Genomic DNA, 21,008 nt, shown 5'->3' with positions numbered 1-21,008 from the left:
CAGTATTCCTTTTCAATCCTACATACTTACTAACACAAGATACGAAAGAAACAAGTTATTTTACCCTCACTAACAGAACTGTCTTATCTTTTCATATTTCCATTATAAAAGAATCTGAAACTATATGGTACATGAAAAATGAAATTGGAATTAAACCGAGTTTAAAATTACTTTTATCCTATAGCTTGGTTTATTGCTATACTGCACACAAAGAATGGTATTGAATTTCTAAAAGTCCAAATTGAATGTAGAAAACATATTTAAACATATTTTTGACATTTGTTTTTATAAGTAAATTAAAGATATCTTATTTACCAGAATTCACAATGACAGACTATAGTTTCAGATACCTACTTTCTAAATATTCAAATGTATTTCCTTATTATTGACACTATTATCACCTTAGTGATTTTAGCATGTTGGAATGGCACCTTAGTTTGAGATGTGTACTCTACTTCTTATCTATATGCCTGAACAATTTTTGAATGATTTGCTTTCATGTATACTTGGTGTTAGTCCAGCATGTGCTCTTATTTATCTAAATATATCTTCTTCCGTGAATGGAAGATTTTTATGGAAAATTGAATGAAAGTCCCACATTATAAAACTGCATGTGTTCTCGTATTGATATCCTAAAGGAATTTTAAGGATGAATATGTAAGTTCCATAAACAGATTGACAATAATTAAGAACAAGAATTATTATCGCCAGGTTTTAACAGACTTGCCTGCCAGGGAACTTCTCATATCATGTTTCTTCTGGAATTGTTTGTATAATATCTTGATGACATCTTGAAAAGATTATATTCAAAAAGAGGAAAATATTGACTTTCCTAGCAGACTGGACGATTATAGAAACATAAGATGTTGTTGACCAGCATGAAAAATATTTTGAATTTCTAGTAAAAACTTGATACCTATATGCTGTTGATTGAGTCTTGCTTTTATTATATTTATGAAAAACATTTCCAGTCAAGTTGGCAAGTGTTTGGATAATAATTGGAAAAATAAGAGTTAAGTGTTCATATATTCAAGACAAGAAAATGTCAGAAGGAGCAACCTTGTTGGGTATTTTTTTACCCTTTTGCATGTATTTTATTTTGGAGTGTAATCCTACTGCTTATCATGAGCAAGGAAAACAAAGCGATAGTGTTATGACTTTTTGTAAGTCATCTGAGAAGCGAGATAAATAGATATAGATTCAAGCCAGACCTAAACATGTCCAACACCAGGTGGGTTCCCTCAAGCAATGAAACCCAAAACTCCACTGCAAGCAATCAGAGAAAATCAGAATGAGTTTATTATTTATAGAGTTAGAATCAAGTGGTCAATGACTCCATCTTGTCAAGTGTTTACAACAATGAAGCGCTGAAACCATTTTGAAAAAGTGCCAATTCAGAGAATTTGAGTACACATTCTGAAAGCATTTATTAAACTTAAAAAAAAATCCTAGCAAATGAAGGAATGGAATTATCAGATCCATTAGGAACATCCAAACTCTGTATTTGCATGAAATGCAGTTAATTTTCAGAATGAATGAGAATTTCTGAATTTTAGAAACATTAAAATTAGGAAGTAATATCAATCTTAATGACAATTTCCATTACACATGTATTCATCATCAAATCTCACACAAATTATCCATTGAAGAGGTCTTTACTAAAATAGAATTGTAGTAAGAGCTAGACATGATTACATGTGCTATTTTATCACTTCTCAAATGTTCCCCAATTGCATGGTTACACTAACAAAACCCACAGTATAACAATACTAACTCAATCTCTACATTTGAAAAGCTATTCCAGCGACTGGGCAGAAGCTAGAATGGCTTTTAAATGTGAGCCAATCAGACATTATTTTAATCATTTAGCAGATAAATGAAATTGCATACAGGAAAGCGTGTAAGATATTCATTTCTCCTACCAAAAGTCATTCTTTTCAAATGTTCAATTTAAAAGTTTACGTCTGTTGGAGAATGATTGACTTGTCACAACACATTGTTGCTGATTACATGGCATTTCTGATTGATTTCCACTTGTAGCCTTAAAAATCCAATATCAACCCGATTTATTGCCAACAATTTCTCATTGTCTCTAGTTGCGTCAAATTGAAGCGAAAAAGACTTAAGCTTAATGTTGTAAAAGACAGTTGGTAAGCGTATTGATTTTCTCTTGCCAATTTTATACCCAGTTTCACGATACATGGTTTTGTTAACGGAAAGGAAGTAGACTCGTAAAAAGAGTTACGATGTATTTAGCAGTGATTATTTTGTTCAGAATCCAAATCCTGGAGCGTTGCAAATCAATTGCAAATAAAAGTTTTTGCCCGTAAACTTGTATCCAGAAATTGGATTTTCTAGTACAAATTTCATTAAATATAATCAAATTATGTAAAAACCACATGAACAACTTATCTCATACTAAAATAGATATATCTGGAATCAGTACTCTCTTGCAACTTAATAACATTTTGACTTAAAAAGATTGAATTGGCTTTTCTTGCTAAATCCTTACTGCATGGTAAAGTTTGATTTTAGAGAAGCATTTAGCTAGAAAGCAATAAGATTCAAAAGATAGTGATATTATTTATTGTAGTTTGTAGCCGAACGAATTGATTTCAGTTAAAAAGATCATATAATTGAATTTCTTCGAATGAGAAAAAGTTAAATAAATTGATGCAAAGCCAGACTTAACAAAGTGAATTTAATTTCAATTGAAATTAATTTTTTCAGGTGCAGACTCCATGTCAAATTTCCCAATCTTAACAACGCTACCACCTTCCATTCCGAAACCAGTTAAATTAGGACAAACGCTACAACATGAAATTCCAGCCAAGTCTTTCTGGACCACAAGATTAGCCAGAGATAAAGATGGTTTTATCAAATTAAACTTTTCCTTGTCTGAATCAGCCATTTTAGGTGTTTATGGTAGAAGAAGTGTGTCTCCATCACATGCACAGTTTGATTTCTTTAAAGTTGTTGAAGGACAGCGAATTCAAAGTCGACAGAAACGGTCTTTATATGATGTAAGTATTGCATTTTTGAGAAAATATAATAGCCATTCTATTTTTAATTTTATCCCCTCAAACACTAGACTAAACAGCATTTTATTTGTAAAATTATAATTTTGTATATCCATGCAGTAAGACCGAATCAATTGCTGCAGAACAAATTAATCTGATTAACCAGACTCTTAAATATTTTAGATAAAAAGCATATAAGTGAAAATCTTGACTATATTTGTCACAGCTTTTGTTTTAATGTAAGTACCATAGGAGAACTTAAAGCTATTGGATTGACCAGTTAGATATAAAACTTTATGCATTGATACTGCAAGGTGCAGGGGTCAATAGAGATTTTTCAAATGAAACCCAGAGAGGACTATGTTTATATTCAAATGTATCATCAGTTTATGTGGAGATATTTTAAGGAAATCAAACTAACATCAGACACCAATCAGTGATATTATTAACATTTTAAAACCCGAAACTAGGCCCCAAGCGACACTCATCTTGTTGTTCTTCTTGGGGGTGATGATCTTTTAAAAAAAGCCTAAAGCTCCGCCAATTGAAGTACAATTGACATGGAACATGGCATACTTGTTCCTTGGACAACTGCACATTGATTGATATGATGTCATAATTCCAAGATGGTGGCAATGATGTCATGCCCAGTTCCTGTTCCATATTACGCTTGTATATCAATCCTTGAAATTTAGATCTAAGGAATTATATCTTCAAAGTTATTCTCAGAACGAACAAAAGTCGTATGTTGAGGCTAAATGTACTTGTTTTTACAAAACAAATTCCTCATGTGTATCCTCAATTATGCATTGGCTAATCAAGCCATGCAAATTGCCCTTTAGCCACACAATACAAATATAAAGTATAATATAATTTGATTTGTATCTGCATGTTGACTGAATATCAATAGAAACATGTACAAAGATAGATCTTATTATTGTATCACATTTACATACAAATTATGTTCATCATAATCCATTCATTACCAGACAACCATTATATACATGTGACTGACTTGGAGTGGATTATGATTAATACCCAGGAAGAATAATAATGTAGTGTTTATGAATGCTACTTATGATTATAGTTGGATCAAGAGTCAGTCATGTGTGATGTATATTCTGGTCTCTATTTGTCAATTATTTTCATGGCTGCTTCTTCTCACTTTTATGTATTGACATGTAATCAAGCAGAAACTTGCAAATGTTTTGATCAATGTAATTTATGATTCCAAGAATAATGATAAGATTCATAATTAAGGAGGAGACATATGTGCAAGAAGTCAGTCAATACATTTTACAATTTCCTTTGATTTCAATCTATTCAGAATTTCATTATCCTGTTGAAATGTATAATATTTTCAATGGCTCTTTCCAACTTTCAAGCACATAGGACCACACAGGATTTGGCAATAATGGTGCATGTAGAGTAACTTGCAATCCATATTATGGTCGATAAGGTTAATTGACATTCAATTGTACAGCTAACTGCAAATTTACAAATGTTGCTACTAGGCGATTTTAATTACAAAACCCAAAATTATTTGGAACATTGTCTTTAGGTAGCAGACTTTACACATACTCTTAGCTCCCAGATGTTTTCAAGAGATATTTGTTGAATTATTTGTTGAAAATAGAGAAATATTGATAGACACACTGATATTTACACATATATGTTAGATTATGATTGTCATCAGGTTAATGTCCTTTCTTCACCCAACAAATTGAATGGGTTAATATTGAATGACAGGTTAATAGCTATTACATATGCCTTGTTACATACAAGTTTGTTACTGTTTATATTGGCACACCACAGTGAAAATTCAGCTCAAATACAATATAAGCCACGAAGAAGACTTATCAAATATTAATGAAATTTTTATGGCTTTTTAATTGAATCAGTGTTAGTGACGATTGAGCTTGAAGAAATCTCACTGACAAGCAACATATAATTGTTTTTATGCGCTTTTGTACAAAGTCATACATATTTAAAAAGCACTATTTTTTTCAAATGTTAAATCCAGCATAACAATCCTTGGCTCCATCGAATGCCGAATTCCAGTATGACTAGATAAGAACTGTGTACTACTTACATATTTAGTTATCACCATTTTACATGGAAACCTATTACCTATTTATATTAAGTGGAAGTTGAACCTTTTAAATCTCATGTCTTTTCCACTCACTACATTTAGAAGACAAAAGAAATTAGTTTTATTGTGTTTGAGTCTACACGGTATATTTGCTGTTAACCTTTCAGAGTCTGTTGTCTTGAAATCCAACACTAAAATATCATTCCTTTTATTCCATTATAACAGAAAAACCTTAGTAATGGACGCGAGACTGGTATGGTAGAGTTCCTGAAAGCAGGAACCTGGTATCTGGCATTATTTAATGACAACACTAAAAAAGAAACCGTCTCCTTTATGGTTGATGTGACAGGTAGGTACAGACAGTATATAACTTGAACCATTTATAATGATTGAATTCTCTTCACATGCTACTGGGTAGTTTATCTTTGTCTTCTTTACATCACAATGTCTTACTGTAAAAAGACATATTTTGCCGAAGAATATAATGGATATTTCCAATAACTTTATAGAAAATGTCTGAGTTAGCACATAAAGTTAAGAATAATAAATAGGTTTCATATAGTCACAGTTATATTGATATCAGTGTATTTTCCCAGAAACATAAAAAATCTTTGCCAAATCCGATCTTATTCAAAGTTACATATGGGTTTACCTTGTATTTAAACAATAATACTATAAGTTTTCAATTTGCATTTGATTAATTATCACTTCTGGTGATTTTAAAAAGCAGGAGATCCCCTTAAAACGATACTAGGGTTAAAGTGATTCAAAATAATCTATAAGGATTGATAGCTTCCTTTTGTGATGAAAACAATTTCAAAGTACCCCATTCCATGATTTTTGTTCTTTTCACAGAAGTACAGACAGGCTGCGAAGGAAATTGCCATGGCCATGGTGAATGTATTAATGGCCAATGCCAATGCTTTAATGGTTACACCAAAGACGATTGTTCTCAACGTAAGTTTTTTAATTTGCTTTACTTTTCCAGACTTCATTCATTGACCAACAGATAAATGGCTGTGGTTTGACAATCCAATCCTCTTTGCCTCCTAAATCTCTCATTATCCATTGATTAATTCCCTCCTAGTGTAGAATTTATAAGCCAAGTAAAAGATGATAATGAGGAAACCCACTTTTATTAACAACTGTTGAAATATTCAAAATCAATTTGCTTAAAAGGAAACAGGTTGTTAAAAAGACAGCTGTGTAAATAGTCTAATCATTTTCATTTGCCCAAATGTGGAAAAAGTGATTATGCAAAAAAGTCAATTTGCTTTTCAACGCTGGATGCATGAGGGATACTACATCATTGCTGGTAATATTTCAAGTGTAGTTAATCAGGACTATGTCACATTAATGGTTGCTCAATAAACCAATAGTAACAAATTTTCACTGCCTTTGTTTTGGAAGAAATTCCATCATTGTTAGAAGTGTCTTAAACAGACAGCTTTCCATGGATAGATGGGACCACGGCATTACATGTTGCACCAATAAAAGGGAATTTGTCCCTGTTGACTTTTTGCAGCTCATAATACTTGGAGCAAAATATTGACTCGTGATACATTCTCCCCATAGTGTAAATGGCTAAAATAAATTTGTGAGAATCATGTGAGTCATTTCTGATATTGGTCTAATTGTTTTCATGCCCTGTGGCTGAAAAAAGAAAACACTGGTAAAGTACTTCTGGGAATTTAGACCACAAGTGTGCAGACGACAAAATCAATTTAATCCTAGTTTCATCTTATAAAGTACTTTAATCTATAGAAACTAACTTAAAGTATTTTCACTTCAAATCAACCGTATCAGCTCTGTCCAGCTCATGTTAAAAGAAAAGCGGTACATCATCAAAAATGTGTTAAGATGGAGTTCTTAAGTTTTATGATAATTGCATGTGACAGTTAAAAAGCTGACATACAATTATAATGCATTTGTGACACACAGTATTTGATGATTCAAAAAGATGTAATTAAAATAATGAAGTTCACATCGGAACTAGAACAATTATACAAATCACCTCAGAGCTGTTCTTTTTCCGGTTTTCTCTCTTTGAATTCTTTTAAATTTTGTTAATCAAATTGATTGCAACATGATTGATTCTACCTGTGGGATGAGCATTTAAACTTTGGAAAATTTAATGGAAAATGTCAGTGACTTGCAAAATGTTATCTTTGATTAAAATTCAATTGATTAGAATTTGAGTTTGGTCAGTTGAATGAATGTTATCAATAAAAGAAATGAAGTTGACAAATTGACTTTGAAAGACAATTGCTTTTTCTTCTGCATGAACGGTTACCCCGTTTGTAAATTTGTAGAAACTCTCTATGATAAATATCTGGAGGCGAATGGTCAGTGAAATTGATGCAGGGTGTTAGCTGAGATAAAAAGTGTAAGATTAATCAGTTTGTCATCTGATAGAGTACATTGAATGGACTGGGACAGATGGAATCATTTGTCACTTGTAGAAATTCATTTCAGTTAGCTGAATCTCTTTATACATTCTCTTGCTTCACTTGTTCTGTAGAGAAATGCTATTTTAGATAATGTTCTGTGGTACCATTAAGTGATGGTGGTCACCAGGTGATTATCTTTCTGGTTCCCCCCTGATTTTCACCCATTTTTAATTGAAAGTAAAAGCTGTGTTTACTTGATTGACTCTGCATGGATTTAATGCTTCTAATGTTATTCATCAATGCCCTCTTTGGCTTGGTTGATCAGTAATTGTCACATTAGTTTTATCTCTTTGTTCACTCAGGCTCATTTTAGCCAATAAATTTTCTCTTTTCTACATTTGATGATGAAAGAAATGCCTGTAACATTGCTCACCTGGTCTTGTTCAACACCATTAAATCTGTATTATGTTTTCTTTAACAAATAAAGTGCTTTAATGCTTTTAGTTTTATCAGGAATAGTTGCTTCTCATTAATCAAGTTTAAACTTTTATCTTTAATAAAACACTGATGTTTCCAGATGATCATCAATATTACAGCCAAATAATTTTCTTTATGTGCTATGAATTTAAAGATCTTCTTGTTGCATTCAACTCGTCTCTGCAAGTGGCATTTTAATAACTCTTGACATTGAATGACTGTCTTGATGAATGGATGGCAGCATAAATCCATGCATACAAGTAAAATAAACATCACTTTAAAAGATACCAATGATTTGTAAATTTTATATATTTAAATGCCTTGTCTTCCCAGGTTTACTCTGGTATTTAGATTTCAATTTTACATATTAAAAAAAAGATAAGAAAAATAACCATAAATAAAATTGCTATGAAAACTATGTAACCTGATGCTACTGCATGTATAGAATCAAACCCACACTCTCTTGATACTTATACTAATCAGTTCTATATTCAATTACCAATTGGATCGGTTTATTGTATACTTATTGTAGCTTATTGTAACTGCTTCTCGGCCCTCTTTGTTTATTTGGTGCAATGTCTATTTTCTGTCTTGTCCACAGGTTTATCTTGTAGATATTTGTTTTACGTGTAGTGCGGTCCTCCTGCACTTACTATTAAAGTGGTAACATTTTTAGTTGTAATATTAACGTATGAAATAATGCACCTGAATGTGACTCTTGGCTGGACAATTACACTATTTCGGAAAGAAAATAACCATTTCAAGCAATGTATATACATATATTAAAATTTTTATTTTTTAGAGACCTGTCCAGAAATCTGCAAAGGGAATGGAATATATGTTCGAGGAGAGTGTTCATGTCATCCAGGCTGGAAGGGTCAAGAATGTGAATTAAAAGAAAATCAATGTGAAGTGCCTAATTGCAATGGTAATGGACATTGTATAAATGGACAGTGTGTCTGCTTTCAAGGTTTTCAAGGTCTAGATTGTGGAATTGGTGAGTTCTTGAAATAAATGTTTTATTTTATATATTGCGATATTTTGACATTTCTCCTATATCTTTCTATGCAGTCTGCCATTAAGGAAAGCTGAAAATAGTAAATCAGATAGGAAACCTATCTCAAGAGAATGATAGAAATTATCTCAAGCACTAAAAAAATCTGGCTGCACATATTGATCCCATTGATTTGAGTCCAATTTAGAAACATCTTTTTAGTTTTACCGTGGTGCTACACACTTTGAGTTCTTTTTATATGCACTCTTTTCATATGCCACACTATATGTATATTGTAGTGTAGATGTGCTTGTTGTTGTAGTGCTATAGATACTTGTATACTGCTATTATAAAAACAAAATACAAAAATTCAATAAATTACTTATTTGATTCAGTATATTCTCGATAATCTGATATAGCCTACTCAGTCTTTAATAATTTAAAACTTTAATAAATTTAATAACATCGAAATTGATTTATGTAATTTAATTCATTATTGGTGTAATAAGTGTTAACGTCGTAAAAAAATATGTTCTATCTACTAGTGTGATGAATTCATTTTGACTTCAAATTTGTTTTAAAATGTCTTTGTAAAAAGCAGTACTAGATATTGTTTTAAATTAAGTTGGCGACATAATTGAAGTGGGTATACTTGAGTTTTTGTTTTGGAAGAAAGATTTGTTAAGTGAATTCATCACATCTGTAATATTCTTGTACTGTAATCATTCTTACTGTCTTATTAGTTGCTTGCATCTATCTTTCTTTCTGTTGTGTCTGCAGTCGACTGCGTTCTACCTAACTGTTCTGGTAATGGGGTATGCATGCACGGTGAGTGCATATGCTTCAAGGGCTTTAAGGGCCGAGAATGTAGCATCCCTGATAAGATAAATATCACACAAGTCTGTGCCAAAGATTGTTCGGGCCATGGTGTGTTTGATGTAGAAGCTGGAACCTGCGTGTGTGAAAGACATTTCACTGGTGACGATTGTCAGACAGGTAATGCATCATGGGATTGCTCATTGCATCGTTGGATTGCTGCCCTTAAGTTACCGACTACGTTGAGAAATAACCTGTGAATACTAAAACCACTCATTAATAAAATTCTCTTTAATCTCTTTAACCAACAGACTCCACTCTTCTACTGCATTAGCTAATCTCTTGTTGTTACTAACTATAATTTATGTAAATGACTGGGTAACATAAATGATTAAATACTACAGAAAGTGAACTCAATAGATGAGTTAAGACTGATGACCAGTGGCAATTCCCATGTTACATCCACAACCTAGCAAAGAAAAGATAATCATCTTTAATGTATATAAAGCCAAGTAGACATTTATCTTAGAATGAAAATACATCCATCTTTAAATCCCTTGAGAATGTTAGCATTGAGCTCTGGTTAGATCTCCACTTTAAAAACAACTTCTTGAGTGCTGAATTTTATACATGAAACCGAAAGGAACACCTTATTTATAATTAAATGAGAATAAGTAGATCTTTTAATTTTCACAAAGGGTGGAAACCCAAATATGCATTGGTTAAATTTATTGTTCCATGGAATGACTGTCTTTGTATTGCATGATTTTTTTGTTAAAATCCAATTGCATGAAATTTGCTATAGTTTTATGATACATTACTTACATGGTACATATATTTTATAAGATTTATCATAGTCTATTATTGTAATTGTTAACTCAGATGATATTGTTATCTCGTTATTTCTATTGTATTATTTATACATTTGCAAATCAGTTTATAGTTATATATTTTCATTAACTTCGTATTCAGCATGGTCTGTTCTAGCTGAAAGGTTACTAATTTTCAAGCAATAGTAAATGTGTCATTTTATGTTTAATGCACATACATGTACTACATTGCATGTCTTTGTTCAGAAAGTTTCGACAAAAGACCCCAAATAAAAACAACCTATTCTATGTTGTTCCATAAAATCTTTCTTGATAGAATGTTTACAGTATAATTCCCTTAATCTTGAAAAACAAATAAAATGAAAGTTATAGGCGTCAATACATGTTCATTATCACTGCAATTATATTAATAAGATCATTTTAAGACATAAACATTTAGAGCAAACCAATTAATGTACACTGCACTGTATCCTTAAATCCATTAAGTTACACCCTAAACTGTTGTAAACTAAATAAATAATAAAAAAAAATACATTTACTGCATGTTTTCTGGATTACATGTGGTTTCTGCTTTGAAAGCTGTGCATCAGATGTTGCCATAAAACTTTGCAATATATCTTCTGCTTTAGAACTTTTGGGATAGGTGATGTGTGCATCCAAAATAGCCAATATTAAATCTACTACTTTAGCATATATAAAGTAATTATTTATCAAATTTTCTGTTTAAAAGATTAAATGATTAGAAAGAAGAATGAACTTTACATTTTCTTGTTAAAAATCAATATTTAATAAAGGGAGCTAGAACAGGCATAGATATGTATTCTCATTTATAACATATTACATCTGACCTAATATAAATATAAGTTACACATCATTAATGATTTAAATTTTACAAACAGATTAAAGTAATTTTATTATTATAAATTATGTTTAGAAGTGTGTCGTTTGGAATGTTACCATGGTTATTGTAAAAACCAAAGATGTGTATGTAATGAAGGTTGGTCAGGAGCATTATGTGATCAAATCCAATGTGATCACAGATGTAATGCACATGGTTTCTGCAACAATGGTACTTGTGTCTGTCGAAAAGGATGGAATGGAAGACATTGCACAATGGGTAGGTGAAGAATGTCAATAATGTTAATAACTAAATGGTATCTTTTATACAGAAGGAAACTCTGTATTTATATTGCCACTTCAAGTATGTGCAAGGATTGTCTGTTGATAAAACTGAAGTGTCATGTTAAACATGATTACATGTAGTAGATGCAGTAGACCTATTGACATGCATTCATAGTGATCCAGATATAATATATTGTGTGTGGTCTAACCTAGCTAGTAACATGTTAGTCTCAATATAAAGCAACATACAGTTCTGTTCTAGATATTCTACATTGCTAGTCATATGACAAAATTGTCATCAAACTCTGGGATGTTTTTCAAATGATGTCATTTGTATTTGTACTTATACTTAGTTTTTCAGGGAGGGTTGGATGGCTGAATGGTTAGCGTTCTCGCGCTGTATCATAAAGCCTGTCATTGAATCGACTGTCGTGGTTTCAAATCCCCGGTTGTACATGACAAGGAGTAGGGTTGCCGGTCCAACCTCGTGGGTTTCTCCGGGTCCTCCGGTTTCCTCCCACTGCTAAAGACCCCTACGCGCAAGCGAATTATAGAAATAAAAATTAAACCATATGTGAGTCCCGAAATGACCTAGTTTGTGTCAAGTGGACGCTAAACCCCATTTCTCTCTCTCTCTCTAGTTTTTCAGCGGTAAATTTTCTCTAAAATATCTGGAAAAATGATTTAGTACATCGGTATTTCATTCATTAGTGATTTTGTAAACAGTATTTGAAGTTTTGTGTGATGCCAATCTTTATTAGATTTAGAATATTTTAATATTATCAATGTGACAAATAAGCTTACCCATATTATTAACATTGTCTGGTAATACTGGGTGAACTATAATTTAATCTTAATATATTTTTATTTTGAACTTTAAGATGGCTGCCCATCAGCCTGTAGTAATCATGGAGAGTGTCAACATTTTCAAGATGGCTGGCTGTGTAATTGTCAAGATGGTTGGAAAGGAAAAGCTTGTAACATCGCTATGGAAGCTAAATGTAGTGATACCTTGGACAATGATAATGGTGAGTGACATTATTTCTTGACATTTGATTTAAGAGTTAATAGCCAAAATGTTTGTCATGTTTATTTAAATCATAATTTTTCATATCATATTCGATATTCCAGACTAATTTCCTTCTTGCTCTTAAAACATGGAAAAGAAAAATATTTCTCTTCTGATTGACATGTGTCTAGTGGATTAAAACTTTAGAATTGTCAGATTTAGAATAAACAGGACTGTAATTGCATATTGAAAATTGTAGTTATGAGATAGTCGTCATTGTAAAAGTGCTACAGTATTTAGAGAGCTAGCCTAGTTTACAAAGTAAATAATTTAATAACCACAGAAGCAAGAGGTTGGCTTCTGTCAATATTTGACTACTGCATTTGGCAGCAGATAGGTTTCACCATAAACAGTCAAAGACTAGCTATGAGCCTAGTTCTCACTCACTTGTTATTTCATTACACCAGTCTGAGGTTTCAAACAGTTTGTAGTCTTTCAGATGGTTATTATCCTAAACTTTTAACCTGTCCAGGCACCTAAAAACAATGGGATTATTTAAAGTAGCCCTGATTGTTGAATGAAAGGGTGATGCATAACGTGTCAGACCAGCAAGGGTTATTGTCCTTTTGAATAGGAGTGTAAATACTGGTACCCTTATAGTATTATGGGTATTATTTGGTCAATTTATTTGATGCTTTCCGTCTGGGATGAATTTAGAAACTAATTTGATTTAATTTGTTGTCAAAGGGGGCTGATAGATTGTGTCCATTTCGGTAAATCCAGGATGATTTAGTGAGTGTCAACTGTAATCCCTCTGTTTAGGGTGATCAATCACTGGGGAGCCTGGGTTAGCTTGATTCCACACAACACTTAATGAATTGAACATTATGATAAATGATTATGTTAACCAATTTTTCTTACTTTCCTAAACATTTTCAATTTAGACATCTTTGAGTTTGTCACAGTTTGTTATTGAGCACACTCTTGAGAAATGTAAAGCAATTTATGGAGTGTTATCAATTTCATGACAACTTTACAAAGATTAAAAATTGTATTAAAATCAAGATTTCAAGGGAAATATAATATTCGATCTGTCCATATATGTATATGACAGATAGTGGTGCATAAATGTTTCATTCCATTAAATATTGAATTATTGTATGTGTACATAATATAATTTATAGAGAATGGTTATTGATCTGCGATAGTTTAATATAGACATACACATGTAGAATATTATATTACATATTTTCTGTTTGTTGGTCAATATCATATGTGATATATTATACACAGCTGCCATACAAGTGTCAAACTTTTTCTTCTATTTTAGAAATGTACTGGTATTCTAAAGAAAATATCTGACAAATATTCAAATGTTTTCTAATGCAAAGATTTTATTTTCCAGCTGCATATTGTTTTCCTCCTAATATTGAGTTAGGTAAAAAATCTAGTTAGGAAAGTGATATTTTTAGAATAAGTAATATTTGTTCTACACAGTTTTCTACACAGTTCTCAAGTATAAATCTTATTCAAGTATTGAATTTAAATATTGGCTTGTTATTTTTCAGATGGTCTCTTAGATTGTTTAGATCCTGATTGCTGTAAAAGTGCAGCATGTAAAACTAGTAAATTTTGTAAATCATCTCCTGAACCTGAAGAAATTTTATTGTCCAAACAGTCCACAAGTACTACAGCATCATTCTTTGATAAAATGAGATTCCTGATTGAAGAAAACAGTGTTCAGACTTATGCCATGAAAAACTCATTTAATGAAACGTAAGTTGTAGTAATCTCATCAAATATATTTAAGGCATCAGAAAAGTTGCCCTGATTGCCAATAAGTTGTTTGTTAGAATTTCAGATATTTTCTATCATTTACAGTTATTTTGTAATCAAAGTACAAGCCATGCTTTGTAGTTTTCAAATACTTCATTTTGGATTCAAAATTCAAAACAAAAATAGTATAAAAACATCCCAAACAAGAGCCAGTCTGGCATGAAAGTTTTATTTAAGTAGACAGGATAATGGTTGTAGTTTAAAACACATCATCACAGGATATTTTCCTACCCTGATCTTAAAACCATGTACCATTCAGACCTGAATGAGAAAATACAAATTATCCTACAATTAGTGCCAGACAGAATTCTTCACAAGTTACTGCCTTGTTGAATTTGCTTTCCTGCTGTGAACAGAAGCAAAAATATTCTGATTATTAGTCAGATATTGGTTCTATTGAGAGATAGGCAGACGGTTTGTCGACATTAATTGTTGACACCTCAAAGATAACAAATCTATTCCTTGTAAAAAATGGTTTAATTCTTCAGATGAACAAATTGTTTTTCACACTTTATCTGTTTCTATTGGACATGATAAAATGTTATTGAAGTTCAACAAAACTAAGTGAATAGAATGAATGAATCCTTTCAGAAAAAAAACAACGCAGACATATACCCTTAGGCAGTCTGTATTGATCTACATAATTTTTATATTTTTCACGGAAGATGACTTAATGTATGCCTCATTAGTATAGATTTTTTTTTCTGTGCAAGCATTAAAATTCAAATTAATACACACATTACGCAAGCTGACATATTTCCTGCAATCAAACGGCACAATATCAAATGATTTATTCATAACTAAAACGTGAAATATTATTGTGGGCAACAACAAATGAATTAAAAACAATAAAACACAATAGCAGTATTTCATTTTGTCATTTTAACGTAATTTATGAATCCTGCAGACCACGCTGGCGGACATGTTAACAGCTTTAAGTCTAGCACGATGATCCACTTTGATTCTGCCTGCAATTATCATTCATTCCTTCTTCCAATTGATTGAATCATGTTTCCTGATGTATTTAAACATGTCAGACTAAGGTGGTCATCTTCTCTAATAAATGTTTTTTCTTGTTTTTCCTGAACTGAATTAATGAGGAGCATGGAGGCTGTATTCCGTTATTAATATAGATTAAGCTGCAAGACATCATCCAACTGTGTCATAACGGGTGTCAAATGCCACACTTAAAATAATATTTAATAGCATAATGCCCATTTACTGTCATATAATTAGTGGAATCCAGGAGTGTTAAGGGGATTATAAAGAGAAATAGTTATCTGTATGGTTTGCCAAAACTTGACGTTGCCATAAGAAAATCTTGGAATGAATTTCTTGCACATATTCATAAATAAGCAATTAAAATCGTAAAAAAGTACACAGAAAATATAACACGCTAATTACTGCCTTGTTTAATACCGATCTAGTTTTGGAAAAGAAGATATCTCTAGTCAAAACAAACTGTATTTTATCATTCAGTGATTTGTATTTCAACAACCATGGCTTATCTTCTTTTCTGTCAAAAATATCTACATGAATATATAGGATTGTTAAATCCTCTCACTTAAATGTAATAAATAATCTTATTTCTTACATAAAGAAATAGACAGGAGAGCTTTACAACTGATGGGTTTAGAAAACAAAATCTGCTTTGAAGTGACAGGGAAAGATGGGTAACAAAAAAGTGATTGTGAAGGTTACATGATAAGGCTTTTTCATGTACTTCCATGCAGTGTCTCGAAACACTGCACATGTGTTCCACGATTTATTTCAACTACAAATATTCCACAGATCATGGGCAGCTCTAAATGAGCTTTTCTAACTACATCTATGTCAGAATAAAAAGACATTTGTAGAATTAATACTGTCAAGTTTGCCAAAATACTTGTAGTTGGTAGTTCTGAAAGTAAACATTTTAATTGGTGAGCCATTGCAACGCCATGTAAAAGATTTCAACACAAATATTGCTTGTGTTTGTTTTATACGTCTGATATGTTTTTCCAGACCACTTCTGCTTGTATATCTCTATTAGTGCCTTCCGTTGATGGATAGCTTGAATAATTATAGCCCAGATTTTATGAAAGCAAATAATATGTCATCCTGTGCATTAGAGTGTAGGTTACATCAGAACATGAATATCATGTTAAGGAATAATAAATTATGGATCTTGAATGGGAAAAGTTGATAAGCCTTACCAAGTATTTATTTTAAAACTGTAATCTGTGGCAGATCAGATTCTAAAGAAACTGGAAGATAATATAGTCTTATAAGACATTGCTTTTGATAAAGTGTTATTTTGTTTGCGAAGTATGCTTAGTTTAAAGAACATTAAACAGCTTTTTGAAAAACTATTGTATTATTTTGTTCCGAATAAGAAATATATCTGGCATTAGTTAAACCAGTTAATTGGAAAATACAACTGAATATTTACAACATATAATGGCATCTGTTAGCTTAAACTGTCTCAAGAAAATATTCAGAATGTTTTGGAATGTATTCAACCTGATATTTTTGTCTTAGTAAATTAGTAATAACGAACTGAAAGCATACATTAGAGTATTACCATGCCATTTATAATAAGTTGATTACCTAAATTGCTGGTTAAATCATATACTGCATGCTTCTGACTATTTCTGTCTAAAAGCTATTTTATTAGCAACTGATGACAGAACAAAAAAAACATTAATAGCATAGTGGAAATTTGATATGGATATACATGCAGACTCAAAAAATGAAACTTAAAGATAATGTATTTATATGAAGAAAGTATGCATTATGGTCATATTGTATATTTCTTGAGATTCTGGTTTGATTTATAAACATTGGTTATATATTGCAGACAAGTATCAGTTATACGTGGTCGAGTGACAACTAAAGATGGTACACCTTTAATAAGTGTCCGTGTAGGTGTGGTTACCCAGCCCCTCTATGGTTATACATTATCCAGGGAAAAAGGAGTGTAAGTATTATCATATTTTAAATTTTACATAAGCCTGTTGGGAGCAATGACATGCTTTCAAATTCTTGATCTAAACATTGAAGTTTATATTACATTGGTCGAATTGTGTTTTATCAGAAATGACAATTTTAAACTTTATTTTATTTACAACAGACTGATTCATCAGTAATCAATAAATCAATGATTTTATGTGATTGATTTGTAGACTAAACAGAATGTAACACTGCTTTTCTAAAAGAAAGTAATCGAATATGTTCATGCTGTTGCCCTAGCCTATATGTAATTATGTTTCTGCCCAGTGCTACTGGTCTCCAATTGACAAATTTAAAATGAATTTACTTGTAAAAAGCTATAAATGAAGTTTATCATGAATAGAAATGCTATATATAGCAAGCTGATCAATATCAAAGTGTGTGAAATATGTCAGCCAACAATATCCTGACCTTAAGAATAAATTGAACAGACTGTAAAACACCAATAAAGACATGCTATTACCTCAAAAACTCTATAAAGAATGATTGATTCTTTGAGAATTAGAGATACTGAGGACATTTAGCTCATGAAATATATTAATAATAGTGATATGAGAAAAATTCTATAAACATTATCTCTCTTCAACAGGTTTGATATCTTGGTAAATGGTGGTGGATCAGTCAAATTGGAATTTATTCGTCAACCATTTGGTACTAAAACAGCAAGTGTTTTGGTGCCATGGAATCAAATTATCACCATGGGTACCGTTGTCATGACTCTAAGAGATGAACCAGAATCTATAGCTGATCCAGCTTTGTGTAGTGTTGAACATGAACATTACCTTTTAAGACCTATTGTTTTATCAACATGGCAGCACACTCAATTGGGTGCTTGTCCAGAAAGAAGTACTATTATACCAGAATCACAGGTATAAATATCTTATTAAATTCATAAATCAACACCACTAGTCTCTATTCATGACCTGATACCACTTCTTATTAGTCCGCTACAAATGAAACAAAGAGGGGCTGTCTCTATCGCTTTTGTTTTCTAGAATTATTTTTTTATTTGAATGATGGTTGGTGGGCCTACATTACTGTATTTGGCAGACTTACAGATTATGTTAATTATTTAATGAATTATGACCCTTTATTGACTTTAAATCAATTGAAATTCTTTATGAATCGAATACCACTGATAAAACTTTTATACATATACATAATTTTGTGAACAGTATTTCAAACATCAATCATATTTCTTGTTTTGTAGGTTTTACAAGAGAGTCTTGATATTTCTGGTACAGATGTCCACCTTGTTTATCATAGTAGTGAGTCACCTGGTTACATGTCATTAATAATGATACAGATGACCCCAGCTAAAATACCACCTAAACTATCATTAGTTCATCTAAAAGTATCTGTTGATGGTGTGGTCACAGAAAAAGTCTTCGAAGCCGATCCTAATCTGAAATATACTTATTCCTGGGATCGTAAAAATGTCTTTAATCAGAAAGTATATGGAATAGTAACTGCAAGAGGTATAAACATTTCTCTTCCAAGACATTTCTCTTTGATAATCATCAAGTTATAGCTACAATTAATTTTAGATTTTTCATTATATGTGGCCTTATCCCGTGATTGCCAAAGCAGATCCCATTCATAGGCTGGGATTTCAATCAATTTTCCTGCAGAACCTTGGTAAATAAAAGTAACGTCTATGCCATCAAAAATAAAATTATTTTACTATTTTGTTTTAGTGAATGTTGGCTATCGTTATGATAATTGTGAATATATATTCTGGGAGACTAGAAGTACAACACTCAATGGGTTTGATTTAACATCTTCAGAAATTGGCGGCTGGAATCTTGATATTCATCATACTTACAACTTTCAAGAGGGTAAGAAACATTTATTTATAGCTCTGAACATTGTCATTTACCGATAGCTCTCGAGGTGATCACATTTACTGAATGAACACTTTACCCTCCATGGACTGCCCTATATAATGAATATAGTCCCTGAACCCAACATGAACATTATTGTGACACTGTTTTAGAATTCGTCTTCATTTGTAACCCCTAGTCAAATGTCCAATGCAGGTAAGAGATTGATCGCATATCTAAACTGAGATGTCTACCACATGCATCTTAAAGAGGCATTAGCACTTTTTTTAAAATTTTTGCCATTAGGTAAAAACAATATTTGTTGATTTGGAATTTGAATAATATAGTGTCTTCAGGCATATTAAAATTGAAAATAAATCTGTCATTGCTGAAATATACACATTTATTGTTTATTTGGAATATGTGATTTTTCAAAATTAATTACATATATTGCAGGTATTTTACATAAAGGAGATGGCACTAATATCTATCTGAAAGAGAAACCTAAGAAAATTATCAATATTTTGGGTAGTGGTAATCGACGTCAGTTAGATTGTACTGGTTGTAATGGTAAAGCTCTAGATAATAGATTATTGGCCCCAGTAGCCCTAGCTAGTGGTCTGGATGGTAGTCTGTATGTAGGAGATTATAACTTTATCCGTAAATTATCGCCAGAACGAGAAGAAATTGCAAGTATTTTAGAAATGAGGTGAGTTAGAATATGAATTCCTGCGAAAAAACCCATGGGCACACAAAATGTCTTGTGCCATTATCCTTTAAGGAAATCTTAAACTTCATTGAAAATGATAAATGCCAAATGAATAGTATCAACTTGACAATCTGATATTTGTATGGTTAAAATTCTAATGTACATGTAGATAATTGATCCACTATGAACCGAGAACTAAGCGACTGGAATTTTCCCTAGCCTCGGTCATCATTACTAAAGTCAGTACAATAAACAGCATAGTCTCGATTATCCATTTAATCATTAAATCGAGAAGGAAAGTTATGCAGTAAATCGGCTCACAATCCACTAAAGATCGCAGGCTAGCGCTGCCATCTAGAGTTGATTATGGCCTGGATAGGTTAATTAATGTCTAATTAATAATTTAGATAACATTTCAGGCCTAAAGAAAAACCTGCAATAGACAGATTTAGCTCTTGCATAATGTATGTTTAATTTAAGTGTAAATGAATGTAGTTATAATTTAACGATTTTTTTTGTTTACAGCACCAAATCTGTTCCATACAAGTTCTATATGACAGTAAGTCCCGTTGATGGTAAACTGTACATATCAGATTATATGTTTCATAAAGTAATACGTGTTAAAACTATGGGACCTGTTCGTGATCTAAGAGAGAATCTGGAAGATGTTGCTGGTAATGGTGAAGAATGTACACCAGGGGAAGTAGATCTATGTGGTGATGGAACTACTGCGACACTAGCTAGACTTAGATATCCTAAAGGTATGGTATTAACAAAAGAATTTTGCAATCATTTGGATCATTTCATGCAAGAATATTCATAAGAAATTACCCCTTTTTTTTTTTTTTAAACAATATTTTTATTCATTAAATCTGAATTTGGATTGGGGAACAGGCTAT

At 31.8% G+C, this 21,008-nt stretch overlaps 1 protein-coding gene across 1 annotated transcript in view; it reads left to right on the top strand.

Annotated features, from left to right (window-relative positions):
* Positions 1-21,008, top strand: part of LOC126830057 (teneurin-m) — a 190,602-nt gene that overhangs the window by 157,343 nt on the left and 12,251 nt on the right. The window contains exons 12-24 of the mRNA XM_050560271.1: positions 2,731-3,023; positions 5,338-5,461; positions 5,968-6,069; positions 8,782-8,976; positions 11,554-11,736; positions 12,623-12,769; positions 14,319-14,526; positions 17,426-17,545; positions 18,167-18,446; positions 18,788-19,055; positions 19,275-19,415; positions 19,857-20,109; positions 20,635-20,870. Of these exons, the coding sequence (XP_050416228.1) occupies positions 2,731-3,023; positions 5,338-5,461; positions 5,968-6,069; positions 8,782-8,976; positions 11,554-11,736; positions 12,623-12,769; positions 14,319-14,526; positions 17,426-17,545; positions 18,167-18,446; positions 18,788-19,055; positions 19,275-19,415; positions 19,857-20,109; positions 20,635-20,870 (2,550 nt within the window). The remainder of the gene's footprint in view (positions 1-2,730; positions 3,024-5,337; positions 5,462-5,967; positions 6,070-8,781; positions 8,977-11,553; positions 11,737-12,622; positions 12,770-14,318; positions 14,527-17,425; positions 17,546-18,166; positions 18,447-18,787; positions 19,056-19,274; positions 19,416-19,856; positions 20,110-20,634; positions 20,871-21,008) is intronic.

This window comes from Patella vulgata, chromosome 8 (assembly GCF_932274485.2).
Source record: "Patella vulgata chromosome 8, xgPatVulg1.2, whole genome shotgun sequence".
NCBI lineage: Eukaryota > Metazoa > Mollusca > Gastropoda > Patellidae > Patella > Patella vulgata.
This window is presented reverse-complemented; position numbering and strand designations above follow the sequence as displayed.